Source organism: Hyperolius riggenbachi, chromosome 5 (genome assembly GCF_040937935.1).
Source record: "Hyperolius riggenbachi isolate aHypRig1 chromosome 5, aHypRig1.pri, whole genome shotgun sequence".
Classification (NCBI taxonomy): domain Eukaryota; kingdom Metazoa; phylum Chordata; class Amphibia; order Anura; family Hyperoliidae; genus Hyperolius; species Hyperolius riggenbachi.
The window spans coordinates 446,356,615-446,383,168 of record NC_090650.1 but is presented as its reverse complement, the minus strand read 5'-3'; the positions used below and the strand labels follow the sequence as shown (position 1 = coordinate 446,383,168).

Genomic DNA, 26,554 nt, shown 5'->3' with positions numbered 1-26,554 from the left:
ACCAGCCTCTGTGTCTGTACTGTGTCACCGTCAGCCCCCCCCCCCCCATGCACCTTGTCACTAGCAGGCTGTTTACCTTATGTCTGTCATTCACTGCTGTTCCCCCGCCTCCTCTATATCGCGGCTCCCCGCCTGCGTCCCTTCCCTCCCCGCTTCTGTAAACTGATTGGAGGAAGCTTGCAGGGAGGGAAGGGACGCAGGCGGGAACCGGCACTATAGAGTTACCGGAGTAGGTGGCCCTGTGGGATAGAGAGGCCGGGTACTGCAGTAGGTGGCCTGTGGGATAGAGAGGCCGGGTACCAGAGTAGGTGGCCTGTGGGATAGAGAGGCCGGGTACCCAAGAAAGTGCAGCAGTTCATACTGACTTTTTTTTTAATTAGTCCGGCCTGCCGGTGAAGACACATTTTTTTTTCCACTGCAGTGCAGGGATGCTGGGAAATGTAGTCTGTTATATTTTGTTCTTTGTACTGTGTCACATGGAACACCTGAGTGGCCTGCCCATCTGCTGCATCCAGAGAGGAGAGCAGATAATCTGCACTGTGGTAGGAAGCATGCTCGCCCCATGAATCAGGCAGTCAGGCCAATACGTCGCCTCTCCATACTGTTCCTATTCTTCAGATTTTATTACAATTATTTGAAAGCTTATTATCGTTTTGTAAGAAGTCTGGAAGCTAATGTCTGTGGTGAATGTTGGATGTGATTATTTCTTTACATGGAAAAAAAAAGCAGAATCGCCCAATTCAGTCCAGAGTCCCGCCCCCTCCTATGCAGACCCCACCCTCCTCCACGTAGAATGACTAGAGGGAAGCAGAGTCCCGCCCCCCATACAGACTCCACCCTCCGTGTATAATGACTAGGGGAAAGCAGAGTCCCGCCCTTTCATACAGACCCCACCCTCCTCCTCTGCGTATAATGACTAGAGAGGCAGAGTCCCGCCCCCCCATATAGACTCCACCCACCATATTGACTAGAGGGAAGCAGAGTCCCGCCCTTTATACAGACCCCACGCTCCTCCTCCGTGTATAATGACTAGAGAGAGGCAGAGTCCCGCCCTCCATTTCCGTTGATGTGTCTTATGCTAGGTACACACCATACAATTTTGTGGCAGATTTATCTGCCAGATCAATTATTTCCGATATGAATTTCGATCGATTTTTTTTTTTTTTTTTTTTAATTTTCCGATCGTTTCTTAATTGTTTTTTCGATCACTTTTTGGCTCTATTTTCATAGAACTGAACAAAATCGATTGAAAAAAACGATTAAAAAAATTGCTTGGTGACATCGATCAAAATTCAGATTGGCCACGTTGGATATAATGGATCTGGCAGGTAAATCTGCATGTTTGCTGATTGCTATATACAGTATAGCACTTATGTAATATGTAAGCTCTTGAGAAAGACCCACAGGCTGAAATGTCTGATTTGTGGTTATAATACTGTAATAAATTAGCAATTATTTTACTGGTACAAGGAGGATGGAATGTCAATCTGCCTCCATTATACAGAACAGGCAATCATGTAAATAGCTCTTTATTTTTACATATATTTAAGAGAGTAATGCATTCAATTTCTGGAGTTCTTTAATTTTTAACTGCCAGTATGACAAAATACCTCAACATACTGTATAGTCCCCACTATACAGCCTATAAAGTGACATCCTCAGACCTGTCACAGGCTCCTCCCCCAAGTGACATCCTCAGACCTGTCACAGGCTCCTCCCCCAAGTGAGATCCTTAGACCTGTCACAGGCTCCTCCCCCCAAGTGACATCCTCAGACCTGTCACAAGCTCCTCCCCCAAGTGACATCCTCAGACCTGTCACAGGCTCCTCCCCCCAAGTGACATCCTCAGACCTGTCACAGGCTCCTCCCCCAAGTGACATCCTCAGACCTGTCACAGGCTCCTCCCCCCAAGTGACATCCTCAGACCTGTCACTGGCTCCTCCCTCCCACAATGAAAGTGTGATGTCCTCAGACCTGTCACAGGCTCCTCCCTCCCACAATGAAAGAGTGACGTCCTCAGACCTGTCACAGGCTCCTCCATCCCACAATGAAAGCGTGATGTCCTCAGACCCGTCACAGGCTCCCCCCCCCCCCCCCACAATGAAAGAGTGACGTCCTCAGACCTGTCACAGGCTCCTCCCCCCCACAATGAAAGCGTGATGTCCTCAGACCCGTCACAGGCTCCTCCCCCCCCCACCCCCACCCCACAATGAATGAGCGAGACAGACCGTTCTCTTCCCTGCTCTCCACAATGCTGGGGTAGCTGCTGGTGGGTAGGTAGCACAAAACAAAATGACAGCTTCAGTTGTGTCATCCGTGAGCTCCGCCCGCTGCAGTCTGACTACTGACTGAGCTCTGCAAAGCTTGTAGGACAGCAGACGTGAGTCTGAATTCCAACCTTCTGTGTACATTTTCATTGACTTAGAATGAAGGTCATCAAGCCCAGCATCTGCCGGTTAATTAACTGGCTGCAGGTGAATTGCTCATCAGCTTCTGGGCTTCATTGGCTCAGTGTCAAGTCAGTGGAAGTTTCCACAGACAGTTGAAATTCAAGCTCATCTCTCGAGACTGAACCCGAATTCCAGAACAGGTTATCTGCAATGGAATCAGGAAATTTGGATGCCTGGGGATGATGGACTATTTGGGCATCCAATAGGCGCTAATGCAAAATATCGGCAATTGGGCACCAAAGAAGGAATTTGGGTCCCCAATAACTAGCAGGCGCTGGGCCCATCCAAACAAATGTTTTCATTTTTTTTTTTTTTTTCATTTTGAGAATGTGTTTCTATAAATATTGTTTTGAAATTTAGTTTTGAGAATTAAATCATAAATTATCGTTTTGAACTTCATCTTAGAAATGTATCACTTTTTGTATTAAGGGTATTTGCAGCGGAGATTTTAGGGAAGGCGTCAGGAAGGGCATTTTTAGGATTAGGCACCACCAGGGAGACCATAGAGTTGGGCATCACCAGGGGGTCTTAGGGTTAGGCACCACCAGGGAGGCCTTCGGGTTAGGTACCACCGGGGGGGGGGGGGGCGGGGTTAGGGTTAGGCACCACCAGGGGTGTCTTAGTTTTAGGCGTCGGTAGAGGGAGGGTTCTGTGTGAGAGTAGGGTTTTTACCTGTTTTACTATGCTTATTACGACTGTAAATATAGTTTCGTTATTGTTATAAACAATATTTTGCGATTTTTATTACCGTTATTTTAACATATTTATTATTCTATCTCAGATAAAGAAACAATAAAAATATTGGTACAGACAATATCTTAAAATTTCGGCCATACCCCCAGCCCTTTTTTCCTGGTGCCCTTATTTGATGTATGCACCTGCAGTACCCAATGAGATTGTGTGAGCTGCATGAGAGGACAGGAAGTGCTGTGCGAGCTGCATGAGAGGACAGGAAGTGCTGTGCGAGCTGCATGAGAGGACAGGAAGTGCTGTGCGAGCTGCATGAGAGGACAGGAAGTGCTGTGCGAGCTGCATGAGAGGACAGGAAGTGCCGTTCGAGCTGCATGAGAGGACAGGAAGTGCTGTGTGTGCTGCATGAGAGGACAGGAAGTGCTGTATGAGCTGCATGAGTGGACAGGAAGTGCTGTGTGAGCTGCATGACAGGAAAGGAAGTTCTGTGTGAGAGGACAGGAAGTGCTGTGTGGACTCTGTGAGAAGACAGGAAGTGCTCTCTGAATGGGTCCTATGGTAGGTCACAGTGGCCAGTGTGGGCACAGAGATGGGCAGACACACTGGTATTCATTATTATCCCTGCTTGAACAGTATCAGAGCAACAGTCGTGTGCTTATTACACCCGCTATACCCATATATAATATCATTCACTATAGGAAAAACTAACCTACAGCTTGTATATGGCATAAACATGACAATATAACATCTCTGTACATTATAGAAACATTCTGCGGATATAGGCCACACCTCCTCCATTCTCTGTAGGGGAGGGGCATCTTTGGCACTAGGGTGAGTAGGCAAGCCATGCCTGCTTAGTGCTCTTGGTAAGCTTTAGTCTCATGCCCAGCAGTTGTGGAAATAGTGTCCTTTAGAGCAGCGCCAAGCCTCAGGTGTGGGGGGGGGGGTTGCTGCCATCCACCCCCTCAGATCACCTGTGCCCATGCACTGTGGGTGGTCCGGCCTGAGGTCACATGTCTGCTTTGGACGTAACGCTGTCAATCTTGCGGGCCGCTGGGCCCAGCTCCACTTTACAGACCCGCTGAGCAAAGTTCAAAGAGCAGACGGTTTCCCCAACATTATCCTCCAGTGGTGACACCTGCCAGGGACAAGAAACAAATACTTAGACCTCAGCTCCATCTACACACCCGTATCATGTGCCAAGCAGGGTCAGTGCATCTACTGCATACAGCCCGAGAGACTAATACTAAGACCGCAGCCCCACCTACACACCCGTATCATGTGCCAAGCATGGTCGGTGCATCTACTGCATACAGCCCGAGAGACTAATACTAAGACCGCAGCCCCACCTACACACCCGTATCATGTGCCAAGCAGGGTCAGTGCATCTACTGCATACAGCCCGAGAGACTAATACTAAGACCGCAGCCCCACCTACACACCCGTATCATGTGCCCGGCAAGGTCAGCAGAGCTACAACTAACAGCCCGAGAGACTAATACTAAGACCGCAGCCCCACCTACACCCCAATATCATGTGCCCGCCAGGGTCAGCTGAGCTACCAGCATGCACTGGCGCAGTACTTGCAATTCTCAGCATGCAGCAGTCATTATTCCCAGCATGCACTGGTGCAGTAGTTGCTATTCTCAGCATGCAGCAGTCATTACTCTCAGCATGCACCAGTGCAGTAATTGCAATTCTCAGCATGCAGCACTTATTACTCCCAGCATGCACTGGTGCAGTACTTGCAATTCTTCGCATGCAGCAGCCATTACTCCCAGGATGCACTGGTGTAGTAGTTGCAATATTCAGCATGCAGCAGCCATTACTCCCAACATGCACTGGTGTAAGAACCAGATGCAGTGGTGTAGTCATGCTTTTATCATGTCCAACCTGAACCATCATGATTGTTTTGTTTCCTTTGCCCAGAGAGTCTTGCAGCAGGTAGGTGAGTTTGGAGTTGCGGAAAGGTATGTGGGACTGTTTGGCCCTCAGAGCCTGAATCACCTCTCCCAGTGCCAGCAGAGACTTGTTTATATTCTGGGCCTCTTTCAGCCTCTCGCCCTCAGCCCCCGACTTGCTCACACGCTCCGAGCCCGCCAGGTCCACCAAATTCATCTTTCCTGAGAAGACACAAACTCCATAGGCTCAATCGTAATATTCCAGATCACACACAGGACTCCATTGTGGGCAATCAGTATGCCGTATCTATACAGTGTGTACATACAGAGAAATGGTCCCTGACAGTAACCCCACACCTGTAGTGATGTATCCAGAGACCAGTTCTTGGCCAGTTATGGTGACAGTAACCCCATACCTGTAGTGATGGATCCAGAGACCAGTTCCTGGCCAGTTATGTTGATATTAACCCCACAACTGTAGTGATGGATCCAGAGACCAGTTCCTGGCCAGTTCTGGTGACAGTAACCCCATACCTGTAGTGATGGATCCAGAGGCCAGTTCCTGGCCAGTTATGGTGACAGTAACCCCATACCTGTAGTGATGGATCCGGAGACCAGTTCCTGGCCAGTTATGGTGACAGTAACCCCATACCTGTAGTGATGGATCCAGAGACCAGTTCCTGTCCAGTTATGGTGACAGTAACCCCATACCTGTACTGATGGATCCAGAGGCCAGTTATGGTGACAGTAACCCCATACCTGTAGTGATGGATCCAGAGACCAGTTCCTGGCCAGTTATGGTGACAGTAACCCCGTACCTGTAGTGATGGATCCGGAGACCAGTTCTTGGCCAGTTATGGTGACAGTAACCCCATACCTGTAGTGATGGATCCAGAGACCAGTTCTTGGCCAGGTATGGTGACAGTAACCCCATACCTGTAGTGATGGATCCAGAGACCAGTTCCTGTCCAGTTATGGTGACAGTAACCCCATACCTGTAGTGATGGATCCGGAGGCCAGTTCTTGGCCAGTTATGGTGACAGTAACCCCATACCTGTAGTGATGGATCCGGAGACCAGTTCCTGGCCAGTTATGGTGACAGTAACCCCACAACTGTACTGATGGATCCAGAGACCAGTTCCTGGCCAGTTATGGTGACAGTAACCCCATACCTGTAGTGATGGATCCGGAGACCAGTTCTTGGCCAGTTATGGTGACAGTAACCCCATACCTGTAGTGATGGATCCAGAGACCAGTTCCTGGCCAGTTATGGTGACAGTAACCCCGTACCTGTAGTGATGGATCCAGAGACTAGTTCTTGGCCAGTTATGGTGACAGTAACCCCGTACCTGTAGTGATGGATCCAGAGACCAGTTCCTGGCCAGTTATGGTGACAGTAACCCCGTACCTGTAGTGATGGATCCAGAGACCAGTTCTTGGCCAGTTATGGTGACAGTAACCCCGTACCTGTAGTGATGGATCCAGAGACCAGTTCTTGGCCAGTTATGGTGACAGTAAGTAAAGCATGGGAGCGAGAACTTCTCTCATTCATGTTGGTGCAGAATGTTGCCCTGTTGCGTTTCCCCAGAGCCAGGAGCTGCAGAAACAAAGCCGATATTAGAGTGTAAGCTCTACAGAACGGTATCTTCATATCTTCCGACATCCCTATAGTGAGAATTACTACTATTATTTTATTATTATATTTTCAGATCATCCAAGATCCTTTGTCAAGTGCGAAGCCATTGAACATACAGGAATATGTTTGAACTGGATTCTCTAGAGGAGCGGGGGGGAGGTGGATGAGATGGGCAGCAGAGCTCATTCGGGATTGGCAGAGAGGGGCAGCATCAGAGGAGCGGGAGGAGAGGTGGATGAGGCGGGCAGCAGAGGTCAGTAGGGATTGGCAGAGGAGCGGAAGGAGAAGTGGATGAGGCAGGCAGCAGAGGTCAGTAGGGATTGGCAGAGAGGGGCTGCCTCAGAGGAGTGGGGGGAGAGGTGGATGAGGCAGGCAGCAGAGGTCAGTAGGGATTGGCAGAGAGGGGCAGCATCAAAGGAGTGGGAGGAGAGGTGGATGAGATGGGCAGTAGAGGTCAGTAGGGATTGGCAGAGAGGGGCAGCACCAGAGGAGCGAGAGGAGAGGTGGATGAGATTGGCAGCAGAGGTCAGTCGGGATTAGCAGAGAGGGGCAGCACCACAGGAGCAGGAGGAGAGGTGGATGAGATGGGCAACAGAGGTCATTCAAGATTGGCAGAGAGGGGCAGCATCAGAGGAGTGGGAGGAGAGATGGATGAGATGGGCAGCAGAGATCAGTAGGGATTGGCAGAGAGGGGCAGCATTAGAGGAGTGGGAGGAGAGGTGGATGAGACGGGCAGTAGAGGTCAGTAGGGATTGGCAGAGAGGGGCAGCACCAGAGGAGAGGTGGATGAGATTGGCAGCAGAGGTCAGTCGGGATTAGCAGAGAGGGGCAGCACCGCAGGAGGAGAGGTGGATGAGATGGGCAACAGAGGTCATTCAAGATTGGCAGAGAGGGGCAGCATCAGAGGAGTGGGAAGAGAGGTGGATGAGATGGGCAGCAGAGATCAGTAGGGATTGGCAGAGAGGGGCAGCATCAGAGGAGTGGGAGGAGAGGTGGATGAGATGGGCAGCAGAGGTCAGTAGGGATTGGTAGAGAGGGGCAGCATCAGAGGAGTGGGAGGAGAGGTGGATGAGATGGGCAGCAGAGATCAGTAGGGATTGGCAGAGAGGGGCAGCATCAGAGGAGTGGGAGGAGAGGTGGATGAGACTGGCAGCAGAGGTCAGTAGGGATTGGTAGAGAGGGGCAGCATCAGAGGAGTGGGAGGAGAGGTGGATGAGATGGGCAGCAGAGGTCAGTAGGGATTGGCAGAGAGGGGCAGCATTAGAGGAGTGGGAGGAGAGGTGGATGAGACGGGCAGTAGAGGTCAGTAGGGATTGGCAGAGAGGGGCAGCACCAGAGGAGCGAGAGGAGAGGTGGATGAGATTGGCAGCAGAGGTCAGTAGGGATTGGCAGAGAGGGGCAGCATTAGAGGAGCGGGAGGAGAGGTGGATGAGGCGGCCGGAAGCAGAGGTCAGTCGGGATTGGCAGAGAGGGGCAGCATCAGAGGAGCGGGAGGAGAGGTGGATGAGATGGGCAGCAGAGGTCAGTAGGGATTGGCATAGAGGGGCTGCCTCAGAGGAGCGGGAGGAGAGGTGGATGAGACGGGCAGCAGAGGTCAGTAGGGATTGGCAGAGAGGAGCCGCATCAGAGGAGCGGGAGGAGAGGTGGATGAGACGGGCAGCAGAGGTCAGTAGGGATTGGCAGAGAGGAGCCGCATCAGAGGAGTGGGAGGATATGGGGATGAGACAGGCAGCAGAGGTCAGTAGGGATTGGCAGAGAGGGGCAGCACCAGAGGAGCAAGAGGAGAGGTGGATGAGACTGGCAGCAGAGGTCAGTCGGGATTGGCAGAGAGGGGCAGCATCAGAGGAGCGGGAGGAGAGGTGGATGAGATGGGCAGCAGAGGTCAGTAGGGATTGGCATAGAGGGGCTGCCTCAGAGGAGCGGGATGAGAGGTGGATGAGATGGTCAGTAGGGATTGGCAGAGAGGAGCCGCTTAAGAGGAGAGGGAGGACAGGTGGATGAGGTGAGTACTGAGAATTACACAGTGATACCAGTAAAATGGAGCAGTGTCTTGCTGGCCTATTTCTAAGAGTCCCATATGATGAAGTGTTGCATCATAATATCTGTATCAGAGAAAGAAGGAGAATCTCTAATGAGTCCAGTCATGGTGGGACAAGCGGTGGCTTTTATACCTTTTTAATGTGGCGGAAGTTCTTCACCTCCTTGCTGGTCAGTCCTGGAACGTGAAGCTGGCCGCTGCCGTCTGGGTTGAGCTTGATGTCCAGCTTCTCCTGGGGGTCTTTGGAGAGAAGGTCTCTGTACGGGAAGAGTCATTAGTTATTTGTTATCAGGATTTGCACAGGAGATGTTCCGTGATAACATATGGCTCCTCTGCTGGTCTCTGGGGTTCAGCCGTCTTTTGTTAGAAAATACACGGCGATCGCGGTGGAGTGAGCCAGGGACGGTAAGTATAAAATAACTTGTACAAATGAGGAGGGATCTACTACTAGCTGTATACCAGCACATAAGGGTAAAGAGGCGCCCAGGAGTGATGAAACTAAGTTAATAACACTAAAAGTAGAAGAAATGCTTAGGCTTACCTCAATAATGACAGTCTTATTTGATAAATGAGGTTTATTTGTGCAGGCAACGCATTTCATGGGTCTGAGACCACTTCCTCAGGCCAGTAAAAGTACCAAAGCGTTAACAGCCACAAAACCGGAGACGCTCAATGCTTTGAGGCTGTTAACCCTTTGGCACTTTTACTGGCCTAAGTAAGTGTTTTTAACTTAGTTTGATCAACCCTGTGTGCCCCTTTACCCCTATGTGCATGTATACCCCTCACCACTGCTAGGTGAAGGCGTCCTTTCTGGCCTCACATGGTTTCTACTATTGTGGAGGCCAGTATGTTTTGATGAAGAGATCGATTGATTCCAGTCTGTGTTGTCTCCTGTCTCCACCTGCCTCAAGTGGTTGGTTGCCCTGCTGCACACTACTTGTGAGTAGTTTTCGTTATTTACATCTAACCTCAACATACTATGCTACTTGGGCTCCCATTGTCTGTCTTTTTTCCAAGGTGTCAAGACACACTACATTTGTCTAGCTGTATACCAGGTTAAGCCTCTATAGGTGTTCCTTTCATTTTTATTTTTTTTGGGGGGTTCACGTCTTAAAGAGAGTCTGAAGCGAGAATAAATCTCGCTTCAGACCTCATAGTTAGCAGGGGCATGTGTTCCCCTTGCTAAACCGCCGCTATCGCGCCGCTAAACGGGGGTCCCTTCACCCCCAAATCCCCCTCCGGGCAGCGGGGGAGCGCTTCCTGGTTGGGGCAGGGCTAACCGCCGCAGCCCTGCCCCATGCGCGTCTGTCAGCGCGTATCTCCGCCTCTCCCCCGCCCCTCTTAGTCTTCCTTCACTGAGAGGGGCGGGGGAGAGGCGGCGATGTGCCGCTGATAGACGCGACTGGAGGCAGGGCTGCAGCCGTTAGCCCTGCCTCCAGGAGCGACCAAGTCTGCGACCAAGTGTTGCAGTGGGGGGTTTGGGGGTGAAGGGACCCCCGTTTAGCGGCGCGATAGCGGCGGTGTAGCACCCTGCTAACTATGAGCTCTGAAGCGAGATTTATTCTCGCTTCAGAGTCTCTTTAAGTCATCTTTCAGAAAGAATGATTTTCTGATCCTTGCCTCATCTCTCTCCTGACTCACCTGATGACCTCGTTGTAGATCTCCACCATGCTGAGGGTGACGGTGTAACTCCACAGGCCTTTCCGAGCCTCCATCTCCTGGTAGAGAGAGCGCAGGGACTGCAGATTGATCCCCGGATTCTCTGCTGTTCCCTGAGGAATACAAGAGACATCGGGAGACTCTTCATAGCAGCTTGTAAAATATTCCTACACTAACTAGAAATCCACCCAATTCTGCAGGCTTCTCAGTTGGGCTGAGCGCAGGGGCGGATCTACCATAAAGCCACATTAATCACGTGATTCAGGCAACAAAGTCTAGGGGGCAGGCCCTGTGTCCTCGCCGCTCTCCACCCCACCTTGCTGGCACACACACCACCCTCCTCCTCCATGTGTCCCCGAATCCCTGTCCTCATTCAACTGGTGGCACCTGCTGCAACCAATCAGGCGGGGGTGCTGGCACCAGACTGGCCAATCACAGCCGCCCGCTGCTCCTTTTGCTAACTGGTGCCGATGGTCTCACGGGCGCATCCTCCAAAGTTTGCCTCAGGAAGCAGGCTGTGAAGAACTGGCCCTGACTGAGCAAGCAAACCTTACCAGATCAGTTTCCCTGGGAATCAGCCCTTATCTCACTTAGCACGATATTCATGAAGTTGGCAGCAAAATTCACCATGTGTCCAGCCTTTAGGCAAGAACAATGAAGGACAACTGTAATTCTGGCATTATATCTATGTCTACTTCTCTGGGGGGGGGGGGGGTTGTGTGTGTCTGAAGATAAAAATAAATATAAAGCAAACTATGATGCAACGGTTTGCCAAATACTAGGAAAGAGCTGATGAAACTTAAAGCAGCACTATATCGAAAAATTGTAAAATTGAAAATATGTGAAAACATATACAAATAAGTACGGTTTTTCCAGAGTAAAATGAGCCATAATTTACTTTTCTCCTATGTTGCTGTCACTTAGTAGAAATCTGACAGAAGCGACAGGTTTTGGACTAGTTCATCTCTTCATGGAGGATTCTCAGGGATTTATTTATTTTCAAAAGCACTTAGTGAATGGCAGTTGCTCTGTCCAACTGCCAAAAAAACTGTGTAGTGAGTAGGGCTGCTCAAATCCGGATCCGGGAGGCACCAGGATAGTTCTATCCGGATATCTCCCAGTTACCTGTGCGGGCTTGGCGGGGTGGGCGGGGGGTCGATCTTACCTGTATGACGTCTTCTTCGTCTGTCCCTCGGCGCCTCCCACGATGCGATCCAAGCGGCAGTCACGTGATTACAAACACTTCCTCCTTCCGGGTTGAAGGAGGAAGTGTTTGTAATCACGTGATGCGCATGGAGCGCATCGTGGGTGGCGCAGAGGGACGGACGAAGAAGACGTCATACAGGTAAGACTGACCCCCCGCCCACCCCGCTAAGCCCGCACAGGTAACTGGGAGATATCCGGATAGAACTATCTGGGTGTCTCCCGGATCCGGATTTAAGTAGCCCTAGTAGCGAGCAGGGAAGCTGGCCAGCATCCTTGTTTAAATCCTTTTTAGGGAATATCTTTATAAAGAATAAAAGTCTTGCTGGGAATCCCCTATGAAGAGATGGACTAGTCCAAAACTTGTCACTTCTGTCAGGTTTCTACTACCTACTGTAAGTGACAGCAACATAGGAGAAAAGTAATTTATGGTTCATTTTACTTTGGAAAAAAAACGTACTTCTTATTTGTCTATGTTTGCACATATTTTAAATTTTACAATTTTTCACCATAGTGCCCCTTTAATATACTAGCCGAGCTTCTAGCACTCTGTGCGGCTGATGTTTGCAAGAAAACAAAAGAAGGCTCTAGTGGACCCAGAACTGCCCTCGGCTTAGGTGAGTATCTAACTTTTTTTTTTTTTTCAGAAAGGTCACAGTTGTCTTTTATGCTGGGTACACACAATGCGATTTCCGGCTCGATCGACAGGATCGATAAATTATTTCTGACATGTTCGATTGGGTCTCAATCGATACAGCGGTTGATTTTGCACACTTAGCATTAGAAAATCGACCTCTGTATCAATCGAGACCCGATCGGACATGTCAGAAATAATCGACAGACCAATCAATCGAGTGGGAAATCGCATCATTAGTACAGTTGGGGGGACAGGGGACGATGACAGATCTGTATCTATTTCAGGGAACGTTAGATCACATGTATTGTAGATAGAGTTGTTTAGCTGTATCATTGTGTTATCGTGAACTTAGTGATAGCTGTGCACACTGCAGACGACATCTGTTTTGCTGGAATTATTTAGCATTTATCTTGCGGCTGTAGCTGTGGAGAATAACCTGCATGGTGAGAGAGGCAGTGCTTACTGCAGTGACAATATATTCCAGTATTTATCATTTACTGTATTATAATTACACCCAGAGCCTGGACAAGGTCCTCCAGCACCCAAGGCTGAGACAGCAAAGTGCGCCCCCCCCATCCCTACCACCCCAGCTGTCACACACTGATTGCTATTAGACTAAGAGGCACCCCAGGGCCCACAACCTCCCCAACACCTTAATATCTAGTTATCTGGCTTGCAGTCACTGCCATGTATCCCCTTTTCTTATTTCTTTCTGCTTCATACTCAATTAGGAATGACAGCTGAATGAATTGTGCGCCCCCTCCTACACTGCGCCCTGAGGCTGGAGCCTCTCCAGCCTATGCCTCGGCCCGGCCCTGATCACACCGCATATTAATGACCTCATTACATTATTCTACCTCACGTGAGTGTGAAAATACATTCACAATAAAGAACAATTTAGCATTTTCGCAATGCATCCTCAGAAATACGTGAAAATGAATATTTCTTTCGGAATTCCATAAGTAATTCCAGCATTTCAGCGAATTCCTAATTCAACAATTCCAGCCATGTCTATTGTGCTGTACATGACAATGTACAGAGCCTGAAGGAGACCTCAAACGTACTTATACATCAATCATTTAAAGGACACCTGAAGTGAGAGAAATATGGAGGCTGCCATATTTATTCCCTTTTAAGCAATACCAGTTGCCTGGCAGCTCTGCTGATCTCTCTGGCTGCAGTAGTGTCTGAATAACACCAGAAACAAGCATGCAGCTAATCTTGTCAGATCTGACAATAATGTCAGAAACATCTGATCTGCTACATACTTGTTCAAGGGCTATGGCTAAAAGTTTCGGAGGCAGAGGATCAGCAAGGCTGCCAGGCAACTGGTATTGTTCAAAGGACCACTATCGCAAAAAAAGTAGGCAGAACCAACAGGTTTTGGGCCAGTCCATTTCCTCATGGAGGATTCTCATGGTTTTCTTTGTTTTAAACAGCATTTCCTGAACAGCAGTTGCAAAATCTGACAAAATAGTGTGCAAGTGAATAGGGAGGCTGGCTGGTATTTTACTATTTTGACAGTTAACCTCCCTGGCGGTCTATTAAAACCACCAGGGTGGCGGCGCAGCACTTTCTTTTCAATTTTTTTTTTTTAATAAACTAACTAACTAACTAAGTGCCTTAACTGATGGCTGGCAGGTACAGAACTATACTACTCCCACATCTGGTGATAGAATATACTGTATATCCATATACGACAACAACAACAACAAATAACATTTGTAAGGCGCTTTTCTCCCGTAGGACTCAAAGCGCATAAGCATGGCTCAGACCATCGTGGTACAGAGGAAGAATTCTATAAGTCCGGAAATGCCAGGCTAAACAGGTGGCTTTTCAGTCTGGATTTGAATAGCTCCAGGGATGGGCTGTCTTTACTGGGTGTGGCAGGGAGTTCCAAAGAGTAGGGGTAGCATGACGGAAAGCTCTGTCTCCAGAGGTTTTGAGGTGCACTCTGGGAGTGACCAAGTTTATAGAACCTGCTGATCTGAGGTTGTGAGAGGTGTGGTGCAGCTTCAGCAAGTCCTTCATGTATCCAGGGCACAAATTGTGCAGGTCCGTATATACCCATACGGCCATGTGTTACCGACCAGCACTGATTCACATCCCCTGACGAAGGGACTGGTCCCCGAAAGCTGATTCTGTAATGGTATCACTTATAATGTCGATTTTCTATATAAACTTATGGAAATATATGTAGCTATGACATTGTTCTGGATGTTCAGTCTTACAGATATCTTGTAATTATAAGAGCTGCGGCTATATGTCTTCTGGTCCTTTCTGAAGGTATGTTCTGTAACTGCCCAGTCCCATTATATATGAAGACCGGTTACAGACCCGGAGACATCTCGTGCAGTAGGCCGGACCACTTACCTCCATAGTGTAGGTTTTTCCAGAGCCAGTCTGCCCATAAGCGAAGATACAGACATTATAGCCATTGATGCATGACGTGACCACAGGCTCAATCTCCAGGAAGACCTGATGAGAAAACATGAGAGATTTCAGCTTCTGAAAGGCATAGATTTCACGTCACATTTAAGGCGGGGCTTCAAGAAACAGCTGAATATAAATGCTAAGCACTCTCACAGGTTCAAATCTCAGCCAGGTACTATCTACATGGAGTTTGTATGATCAGGCCACTAACTGCATGGAGTTTGTGTGATTATCCCCATGCTTGTATGGGTTTCCCCTGGCACTGTGGCTGCCTCCCACATCACAAAGACTTTCTGGTTCCCCAATAATTTCCCATCGATTATGCAGGGACATTACACAGTAAATATCACTATCTAAATGTGTAATAATGACCTTATCATTTATAAACTAATACCATAATGTACAGATGAGACAGGCTCTGTCAGACTGAAAACAATAGACTCTCCTTGCTCTGCTGCCATCTCTGATCATAGCAGTCGTTATTATACCGGCCATACACTATTAGATCTCCACACAGTTTACAGATTATGACAACTAGTACAAGCAATCATCTGAGTAATTGTTGGGGCTTCAGTGATGACAAATATGCAGTGTGCTCCAAACTCTGGACTGGAAGTAGAAACTTAGCAGCTGTCTCTTCTGTTCATCAATCCATGAAAGGAAATTATTATTTAAAGGAATTATCTCGTTTGAGATACGTGAGCTGCTTTTGAACTCAGCTGGCAGAACTCATTGTGCTGTAAATGCTTGGAATGCTTTGTTGTTTCTCTACTAGCGAAAAATATAGAAAGGGATAGCAGAAAACCTCTGATATTGTCTCACACTGCTCCCTAGTGACAAGTGGCCATACATACTTATTACAGCAGTACTAATTACAAGCAAGTTAATGTAACAAATAAATAACAAAAAATGTGCTAAAATAAATTGCCCGCAAACACTTGCACCCATCCGCCCACAGCCCTGCTACCTCCGCCCAAGGCCTGCCATGTCTGCCCAAAGCCTGCCACCTCCACCCAAAGCTCTGCCAACTCCACCCCAAAGCCTGCCACCTCCACCCAAAGCCTTGCCAACTCCGCCCAAAGCCTGCCAATGCTTGCCACCTCCGCCCAAAGCCTTCCAGCTCCGCCCAAAGCCTGCCACCCCACCACCTGCAACGCCACCTGCACTCAAAGCCTGACACCATCCATACACTGCGCACATACACACTGCAGGGCGCCCACACATAATTACATCTCTTATTCAGTATGATGTTTCTGCACAGCATTATTCTATTCTGAGGACTGGCATTACCTCCTCCTGGCTGACGTCTGGCAGGAACACTTTATCCAGCTCGAAGCTGCGCTCCTTCCCCTTGTGGGTGACGGACAGTTTGGTGTCATCGTTGGCATCTGTGACGATAGCCGACAATCCGGATCCTTCCTGACCAGCCGGGTCCTTGTGTGGCCGAACCCTGCACAACACTCGGATATTTCCTGGCCAATGACAGCACAGCATCAGCGACAGCGTTCATTCAGCTACGTACCCCACACATGGCCAATGCCCGTTGCCTGCTAATGTACCCCACACATGGCCTACAGAATGCCCATCCCCCGCTAATGTACCCCACACATGGCCTACAGAATGCCCATCCCCTGCTAATGTACCCCACACATGAACTCTATAATGCCCGCTGCCCAGGTACTGCATGGATGCCAGGGGGGTACTGGATAAGATGTTCAGCAATGTGAGGTACCATTCATACACTTATCATGTACTGGAAAGATAAGGACTGGGGCAGATCTACCTGCACTGTGCAGCACATTAATACAAACAGATACAGATCTGTGTCACATGACTGCTGGCCACGCCTCTGCATCTCTCCAGATCCTGGCATCAGACCTCCACACCTGGACCTGGACAGACCTCTAGTCTATTGCCGACTAATTATGTGACAAAGCATTGCTGAAAACAAACTTCATATCCTTCAAAACTTCACCACCTGTTTATACATCAATGGTAATACCGTCATACTGTCATTATTGTTCCAGCAAACCTTAGACTGCAGCCCTCAGCTCATTCCCAGCACTGTCTCCACTGAGAAGAGCCCTCCACACAGCGCCTGATGGGGGGGCACAGGGTGACCAGAGTTGAGAGGCTTTCATACAAGGAAACAGGAGAAAACACTCACCCTTCAGCTCCACCAACTGGTTGTGGTATTTTTTGCGCATCTGCACCTCTCGCTGGTACTTTTGAAGAAGATCTTTGTTGGCTTCTGACACACCTGTCACCGCACTACAGATCTGCAGGACAAAAACACACCTCACTGCACCAGCGCTGAAATTCCATCCAACCCCAAATCATACTACCCTGCACCACCCAAAATCCCAAGCTCCAGCCATCCTGCACCCAACCTCAAAACCTGCCCCCCTCCACCCAACCCCTCTGCTCCCATTCCCTAACCCCGGCACCCTGTGCAGCCAACCCCAAACCCTGGCCCCTCTGTACCCAACACCAAACACATACAAAAGATGGACAGGAACTCACATCCAGACTTACTTTAATGGATCCTCATGCCTCCACACACCCCTCTCTGTAGGAGTTCCCCATGGCTCTGTGCTAGGTCCACTACTCTTCTCCCTCATCTCCTCACTTAATCTCAAGTACCGCCTCTATGCTGATGACCCCCCAATCTACCTCCACACCCCTGATCTCCACCATCTCCATCTGCATGTCTGACACAAGCTCAGCCTTAAAAAAGACTAAACTTCTGCAGTAGTCCAGACAGGAGATGACCAGAGCATGGGTCAGAAGTCTGTGGTGGCTGTGGACTAGTAGACCACAGGAATTAAGTAATCTTCCCATCCCATTCATCCAGTCATCTCACCGACGTCCATCTTAGTATTAATAACATGCCCATCCACCATGTCCCTCAAACCTGCTGCCTGGGTGTCACCCCTGATTCAGCACTCTCCCTCTCCCCCCAGTTACATGACAGATAATGTGTCAACCCATCAGTAGTGAAAATTGACAAATATCCCCAGAGACAGCAGTGAGCTGCAATACTGCTGTATGAGGGTGCCTGGCATATATACCTAGGATTTGTAGACAAGGGCTCCGGGGTAAAGGGGGAGGCTTGGCCACCACTCTCTTCCAGAGCCCCTCACATCATGGACCATGCGGACAGGTATAGCTCAGGGGGCGGAGCCCCACACAGTCTGTGTCACACTACACTTGGCCCGCCTCTGCGGGAGGGGGAGGTTTGGCCACACCTCTCTTCCAGAGCCTCCCACATCTTGGACCATGCTAACAGGTATAGCTCTGGGGGCGGAACCCCACACAGTCTGTGTCACACTACACTTGGCCCGCCTCTGGGGAAGGGGGAGGCTTGGCCACACCTCTCTTCCAGAGCCTCCCACATCATGGACCATGCTAACAGGTATAGCTCTGGGGGGCGGAGCCCCACACAGTCTGTGTCACACTACACTTGGCCCACCTCTGGGGGAGGGGGAGGCTTGGCCACACCTCTTCCAGAGCCTCCCACATCATGGACCATGCAGGCTGGTATAGCTCAGGGGGCGGAGCCCCACACAGTCTGTGTCACACTACACTTGGCCCACCTCTGGGGGAGGGGGAGGCTTGGCCACACCTCTCTTCCAGAGCCTCCCACATCATGGACCATGCTAATAGGTTTAGCTCTGGGGGCGGAGCCCCACACAGTCTGTGTCACACTACACTTGGCCCACCTGCCATACCTCACAGCTGCACATAGATTTCCCCACATCCCGGACCACAAACGATGTACCGGTCAGCTGGAAGCAGGTCACAATCAGAAGGGTAAGAGCAGCATGTCTCCTATACCTTTATCTGATCTCTTGGGGAACATCTTGAACCACTAGGGGGGTTGCTAGCTGCTTGAAAAAGTTTTGGTGGATTAGCCATTTGCTTGTTCCAGGTTTTGACTCAGACACTACTTATGCCAGAAAATCAACAGGGCTGCCAGGGAACTGGCATTGTTTACAATAAAATAAACATGACAGCCTTCATATCCCTTTCACCACGGGTTCCCTTTAAGTACTGTTTTTGGACTATAAGACTCACTTTTTCTCACTCAAAAGTGGGGAAAACAGTCACTGCGTCTTATAGTCTAAATGCAAGGAGTTCTTGACTTGTAAACACCTGCCAATAGGAATGCAGAGGATGAAACAGGGACAAAATGAAGACAAGGGGACATACGAAGGATACGTGGACACAAAGGGACAGAGGAGGACACAAGGGGGACAGTGAAGGACTCAGGGAAACACAAGAGGTACAAGGGCACATGAGGTACAAAGGGCTCATAATCCACAATATGCCCCTTCACCATGGATGCACCAGGTTTAGTATATATTTTTCCCCTGGTTTTTGTTCTAATCTCTAAACCTGGGTGTGTCTTATGGTCAGGAGCATCTTATAGTCCAAAAAATATGGTATTTGCCTTGTCCAGTTTTGGATTTAGTTGGCCTGCAATCTACTCCTCATTGTTCAGATCTCTCTATTCTGCTGACCTCAACAATTCCAGAGTTGTACTCCCCGCACCCCTATGTGACTCTTCTCCAGTCATCCCAGGAATACACTCCACCCAGCTTTCTTTCAGGCCTGGGACACTGAGGTGAACCATCCCCACCACGGTGTCCTCACTCTCCTGGAAGACGCTGCTTTCCACCATCCCACAGACCTTCTTCTGCTCTCACCAGGTATCTGGATGTCCTCACCTGTCTCCGAGCCTCTTGGATAGACGCCTCATAGAACTGAGAGAAATTTCTCACTTGGCTCCTCAGACTGTTGTAGTTGGTTTTCATGACTTTCAGGACAGGCTGTAGTGATGCCAGGCGGCTCTGCACTCCTGGATAAGGGAGAAATTAATCAATACAATTTAAGGGAATCAACACACCCTAAAAAAGGGAGACAGTGACGCTTTAACTATCAGGAGCAGGGGCGTAACAATAGACCCTGCAAGGGATGCAGCTGCCGGGGGGCCCAGAAGCCACAGGGGGCCCCATCCTGAGAGACTGATAACTATGGGTACAGAGAGTAAAACTTTTCTCTTCTCTGCACAACTGTTCTAATGACTGCATCTGCTCAGCTACTGATAACAAATCATACAAAGTGTTGCAGACAGAGATTTGTAGATAGTCCCTATTCAGTGTGCAGCAGGCTCCTGTGTACAGCGCCCAGCCCAAAACCTCTCTACCCCTCCCCAAGTGCTGTGTTCTGTAGTGATGCTGGAGAAGTCTGCAGAGCCAGTTCTGCTCCATCAGAGATGGACAGAGTGAGTGTAATAAGCTGCGGCTGGGAGCACAATCGTCTGTCAGTTTTCCGTATGCATTTTCTGTACATCATGTGTGTCTGGATGAGTGAAAACATGCACGTTTTATCACAACTAATGTAATTGATAAAGAAAATGCCTGCAATGCTTTACTGCTGTCAGTTTTTATCTGCATGGGCAAAACATGCTCTAGCCAATTGAATAACATTGGTTCTCAGTTTACTTGTGCAGAAAGCAGGGGGTGGGTTGGCGGGAGGGGGCCCCATCCAAAGTTTCGCAGGGGGGCCCAGTGATTTTTAGTTACGCCCCTGATCAGGAGTTAAAAACCAGACATACTTCCAATTTATCATGAAAGTACTATGGAAAGTGTCAAACTTCAGCAGGCACTGCCAGTCAGAAGCATCTACTGGCCTCATCCCATCCTCTGTATCTGGCAAGTTGCAAAGCTTCCTCACAAGTTGTGTAGGGCTGCTGGTTAATGTGATGAAGATGCTCCTCACTGTAAGTCTAATGGCCCATACTCACGGGCTACAATTGTCGCCCGTGAGTATGAGGCGTTGCACGGGCGCGCACCCCGAACCGTCGCTCGTCGCTGATGTCAATCGTCTGGCGACAGTTGCCGCCGCAACTCCGCCGCAACTGTCGCTAGTCCGCGTGAGTATGCGGACTTGTGACAGCAACCTCTATAAGAACACGGAGCTTCCGGCGGGGGGAGGAGGAACGTCGGCGACAGCTTCCGTCGCACCGCTGATCCCTCTTCCATGTGTGTACGCGGAGGGACCTGGCGACGAGCTGTTGCCGAACTGTCGCACACAAGCTCCCGTGTGCTAGCGACAGTGCAGAAATGTTGCCCGTGAGTATGGGTCATAAAGCACAGCTGGTAAACCTCTAAGATCGTCTACTGGAACTAAATAAACATCCATTCACACCTGTCTGGAGGCCACAAGCACATAGAACACAGCTTTATGGGCGAGAGGTTACCTCACCTCATACGGACTCCTTAAACTGAAACTCACTCCTCAGAGGGCCACCAACTTTTTTTCATTTTCCTCTTGGAAGATTCCATTAAATAGTAGTCACTCTTTTATCTATATATTAAGCACATGAAGATACTAAAACAAACTACTATTCCAATATAACTTATATTAAAAGACTAATTTTCATGAATAATAATGTGGACATTAGACGAGCCACAGAGTTTGCATGTTCTCCCCGTGTCTGCGTGAGTTTTCATTCCACATCCCAAAAACATACAGATAAGTTAAACTATGATGGACACATGACTATGGTAGGATTTGGCTGGATAGTGTGCGTCCAGTTAAAAATGGCGCCAGCCTAATAATGGCGCCTGGTTACGCACGATATTTTTTTAAAAACGATATTTATCGTTTTTACTAAAAACGGTATTTATCGTTTTTACGAAAAACAATATTTATCGTTTTTAAAGTTCCTTTCCTGGATATGTGTGTGTGTGTGTTTGTGTGTGTATATATGTGTGTGTATATATATGTGTGTGTGTGTATATATATATATATATATGTGTGTGTGTATATGTGTGTGTGTGTGTATATATACAGTGGTGTGAAAAACTATTTGCCCCCTTCCTGATTTTCCTCCAGCGAACCACAGTGAGAGCCATTATCCACAAATGGCAAAAACATGGAACAGTGATGAACCTTCCCAGGAGTGGCCGGCTGACCAAAATTACCCCAAGAGCGCAGAGAAAACTCATCCGAGAGGCCACAAAAGACCCCAGGACAACATCTAAAGAGCTGCAGGACTCACTTGCCTCAATTAAGGTCAGACGAGACAAAAGTTGAACTTTTTGGAAGGTGCGTGTCCCGTTACATCTGGCGTAGAAGTAACACAGCATTTCAGCAAAAGAACATCATGCCAACAGTAAAATATATATATATACCAGTGGTGTGAAAAACTATTTGCCCCCTTTCCTGATTTCTTATTCTTTTGCATGTTTGTCACACTTAAATGTTTCTGCTCATCAAAAACCGTTAACTATTAGTCAAAGATAACATAATTGAACACAAAATGCAGTTTTAAACGATGGTTTTTATTATTTAGTGAGAAAAAAAACTCCAAATCTACAAGGCCCTGTGTGAAAAAGTGATTGCCCCCCTTGTTAAAAAATAACTTAACTGTGGTTTATCACACCTGAGTTCAATTTCTGTAGTCACCCCCAGGCCTGATTACTGCCACACCTGTTTCAATCAAGAAATCACTTAAATATGAGCTATCTGACACAGAGAAGTAGACCAAAAGCACCTCAAAAGCTAGACATCATGCCAAGATCCAAAGAAATTCAGGAACAAATGAGAACAAAAGTACTGTAATTGAGATCTATCAGTCTGGTAAAGGTTATAAAGCCATTTCTAAAGCTTTGGGACTCCAGTGAACCACAGTGAGAGCCATTATCCACAAATGGCAAAAACATGGAACAGTGAGGAACCTTCCCAGGAGTGGCCGGCCGACCAAAATTACCCCAAGAGCGCAGAGAAAACTCATCCGAGAGGCCACAAAAGACCCCAGGACAACATCTAAAGAACTGCAGGCCTCACTTGCCTCAATTAAGGTCAGTGTTCACGACTCCACCATAAGAAAGAGACTGGGCAAAAACGGCCTGCATGGCAGATATCCAAGGCGCAAACCACTTTTAAGCAAAAAGAACATTAAGGCTCGTCTCAATTTTGCTGAAAAACATCTCAATGATTGCCAAGACTTTTGGGAAAATACCTTGTGGACCGACGAGACAAAAGTTGAACTTTTTGGAAGGTGCGTGTCCCGTTACATCTGGCTTAGAAGTAACACAGCATTTCAGCAAAAGAACATCATACCAACAGTAAAATATGGTGGTGGTAGTGTGATGGTCTGGGGTTATTTTGCTGCTTCAGGACCTGGAAGGCTTGCTGTGATAGATGGAACCATGAATTCTACTGTCTACCAAAAAATCCTGAAGGAGAATGTCCGGCCATCTGTTCGTCAACTCAAGCTGAAGCGATCTTGGGTGCTGCAGCAGGACAATGACCCAAAACACACCAGCAAATCCACCTCTGAATGGCTGAAGAAAAACAAAATGAAGACTTTGGAGTGGCCTAGTCAAAGTCCTGACCTGAATCCTATTGAGATGTTGTGGCATGACCTTAAAAAGGCGGTTCATGCTAGAAAGCCCTCAAATAAAGCTGAATTACAACAATTCTTTTAAGATGAGTGGGCCAAAACTCCTCCAGAGCGCTGTAAAAGACTCGTTGCAAGTTATCGCAAACGCTTGATTGCAGTTATTGCTGCTAAGGGTGGCCCAACCAGTTATTAGGTTCAGGGGGCAATCTCTTTTTCACACAGGGCCATGTAGGTTTAGAGTTTTTTTTTCTCACTAAATAATAAAAACCATCATTTAAAACTGCATTTTGTGTTCAATTATGTTATCTCTGACTAATAGTTAACGGTTTTTGATGAGCAGAAACATTTAAGTGTGACAAACATGCAAAAGAATAAGAAATCAGGAAGGGGGCAAATAGTTTTTCACACCACTGTATATATGTGTGTGTGTGTGTGTGTGCCTGTGCGTGTGCGCGTGTGTGTGTGTGTGTGTGTGTATATATATATATATATCTATATATATATAAAATCGTATGTATGTATGTATGTATGTATGTGTGTATGTGCCGCGATCACTCGAAAACCCCTTGACCGATTTGAACGAAACTTGGTATACAGATTCCTCACTACCTGGGATGATATGTTCTGGGGGTCTCACGGCCCCCCTGCACACGTGGGCGGAGCTACAAACAGCCAATCAGATTTCACCCATTCATGTCAATGCAAAAAATGGAAAAGGCTGCCATTCCCACAGGCTCACAAGCCAGAGTCCCCACCAGGGCCGGGCCGAGGCATAGGCTGGAGAGGCTTCAGCCTCAGGGCGCAGTGTAGGAGGGGGCGCACAATTCATTCAGCTTTCATTCCCAATTGTGTTTGAAGCAGAAAGAAATAAGAAAAGGGGATACATAGCAGTGACTGCAAGCCAGATAACTAGATATTAAGGTGTTGGGGAGGTTGTGGGCCCTGTGGCCCTCTTAGTCTAATAGCAATCAGTGTGTGACGATCGGGGTGGGAGGGCTGGAGGGGCGCACTTTGATGTCTCAGCCTTGGGTGCTGGAGGACCTTGTCCCGGCTCTGGTCCCCACACTTGGCACAGTTGGTCACTTGGTGACCGAGGTTACAAATCCAGGAAAAGTGGGCGGAGCATAAAACAGCCAATCAAATTTCAGCCGTTCATTTTAAATGGGAAAATGTAAACTGCAGCCATTCTTAGACTGTTAATCGCAGGGCTCTCAAACTTGGCACACTTGGCCACTGGGTGAATGAGATTAAGATTCAGGAAAGTGGGTGGAGCCTACAACAGCCAATAAAAATTAACCTATTCATTTTCAAGGGGAATATTTAAACTGCTGCTATTCTTACACTGTTAATGGCAGAGGCTTCAGACTTGCTACAGTCGGTCATTGGGTGACTGGGGTCCAAATTCACTAAAGGGGTGGGGCCACAAACAGCCAATCAGATTTACTTGGTGGATAAACTGCTTCTATTCACACATTTTTGATGCCAGGAACCTGAAAGCTCACACACTTGCCTATTGAGTGACTGTGTGTCCAGGTTACAAAAAGTGGGCGGAGCCAAAAACAAATTTCACTGGGAAAATATAAACTGTAGCCATTCTTACACTGTTAATGGCAGGGTTCTCAAACTTTGCACATGTGGTCACTGGGTGACTGGGATTCATATTCAAGAAAGTGGGTGGAGCTTACAACAGCCAATCAAAATTCACCTATTGATTTTCAAGGGGAATATTTGCATTGCTACCATTCTTACACTGTTAATGACAGAGGCCTCAAACCTTGATTTTTAAAGGGAATATTTAAGCTGCTACCATTCTCTTATACTGTTCATAGCAGATGTCTCAAACCTGGTACAGTAGGTCACTGGGTGACTAGGGTTCAAATTCAGAAAGGGGGCGGAGCCACAAACAGCCAGATTTGTTTATTTTTCAATGGGAATATACAAAGTATTGATACCAAGAACCCCAAACCTGATAAACTTGATAATTGAGTGACTGTATGTCAAGATTAGAAAAAGTGGGCGGTGCCAACAACTAAATTTTTTACATGGCAGGGTTCCCAAACTTTACACAATTGCCACTGGGTGACTGGGATGAATATTCAAAAAGTGGGTGGAGCCTACAACAGCCAATCAAAATTCACCTATTGATTTTCAAGGGGAATAGTTACATTGCTACCATTCTTACACTGTTAATGACAGAGGCCTCAAACCTGATACAGTCAGTCATTGGGTGACTGGGGTCCAAATTCACTAAAGGGGTGGAGACACAAACAGCCAATCAGATTTGTTAGAATGATTTCAGCCATTCTGTTATTGGCAGGGTTCTCAAACTTGACACAGTTGGTCACGACTCACAGGGTGACTGGGACTAATATTCAGGAAAGTGGGTGGAGCCTACAGCAGCCAATCAAAATTCACCTGTTTATTTTCAAGGGGAATATTTACATTGTTGCCATTCATGCACTCTTAATGGCAGAGGCCTTAAATCTGGTACAGTCAGTCACTGGGAGACTGAGGTTTAAATTCTGAAGGGAGCGGGCCAAAAACAGTCAATCACATTTGTTTAATTTCAATGGTAAAATGCAACTTATTGATGCCAAGGACCCCACAGCTCATAAACTTGGTCATTGAGTGACTGTATGTCATGGTTAGAAATAGTGGGCGGAGCCAAAAACAACTAACTTTTTACATGGGAAAATATAAACTGCACCTATTCTTACACTGTTAATGGCAGGGTTCTCAAACTTGACACAGTTGGTCACTGAGTGACTAGGATTAATATTCAGAAAAGTAGGTGGAGCCTACAAGAGCCAATCAAAATTCACCTATTGATTTTCAAGGGGAATATTGAAACTGCAGCCATGCTTACACTGTTAATGGCAGAGGCCTCAAACCTTCTACAGTCGGTCGTTAAAGAGGAACTTCAGCCTAAACAAACATACTGTCATTAAGTTACATTACTTATGTTAATTAAAATAGATAGGTAATATAATCTCTTACCCACCCTGTTTTAATAAACAGGCAAATGTTTGATTTCGTGAGGGCAGCCATCTTTTTGATTGAAACGAGGTGACAGGTAGCATGAAACACAGTTCCAACTGTCCTGTGTGCTGATCACCCCTCCCAGTTGCTAGGCAACGTAAATTACGTAGGAAATCCCATCATGCTTTGCACAGCATCAGAGAAAAAAAGCCCAGGCAGTTTTCTTTGGTGGGTGGAGCTTAGCTAAAAATGCAGGTAAAAATGATGCTTTGGTAAGAAAAACAAAGTTCTGATGCTGTGAAACTGTTAAAGAAACACCAAGCCTTTTCAGTTCTGCTGAGTAGATTTTTAGTCCGGAGGTTCACTTTAAGTGTCTGGGGTTCAAATTCAGTAAAGGGGCGGGGCCAAAAACAGCCAGATTTCTTTGCTGGATAAACTGCTTCCATTAGCACAATTTTGATGCCAGGAACCCAAAAGCTCACAAACTTGATCATTGAGTGACTGTATGTCAA

The 26,554-nt window shown here is 47.8% G+C and overlaps 1 protein-coding gene across 3 annotated transcripts in view; it reads right to left on the bottom strand.

The window, feature by feature from the left end:
- Nucleotides 1-2,232: 2,232 nt before the first annotated feature.
- Nucleotides 2,233-26,554, bottom strand: part of KIFC2 (kinesin family member C2) — a 91,600-nt gene continuing 67,278 nt past the window's right edge. Inside the window, exons 12-20 of one of the 3 annotated variants that reach the window (XM_068238181.1) lie at nt 19,378-19,508; nt 16,815-16,926; nt 15,938-16,119; nt 14,588-14,692; nt 10,357-10,487; nt 8,849-8,972; nt 6,509-6,638; nt 5,034-5,263; nt 2,233-4,278 (exon numbers count right to left, since the gene is read on the bottom strand). In XM_068238181.1, the coding sequence (XP_068094282.1) occupies nt 4,150-4,278; nt 5,034-5,263; nt 6,509-6,638; nt 8,849-8,972; nt 10,357-10,487; nt 14,588-14,692; nt 15,938-16,119; nt 16,815-16,926; nt 19,378-19,508 (1,274 nt within the window). In that variant the 3' untranslated portion in view covers nt 2,233-4,149. The other 2 variants (XM_068238182.1, XR_011020993.1) reach the window with 2 other exon arrangements.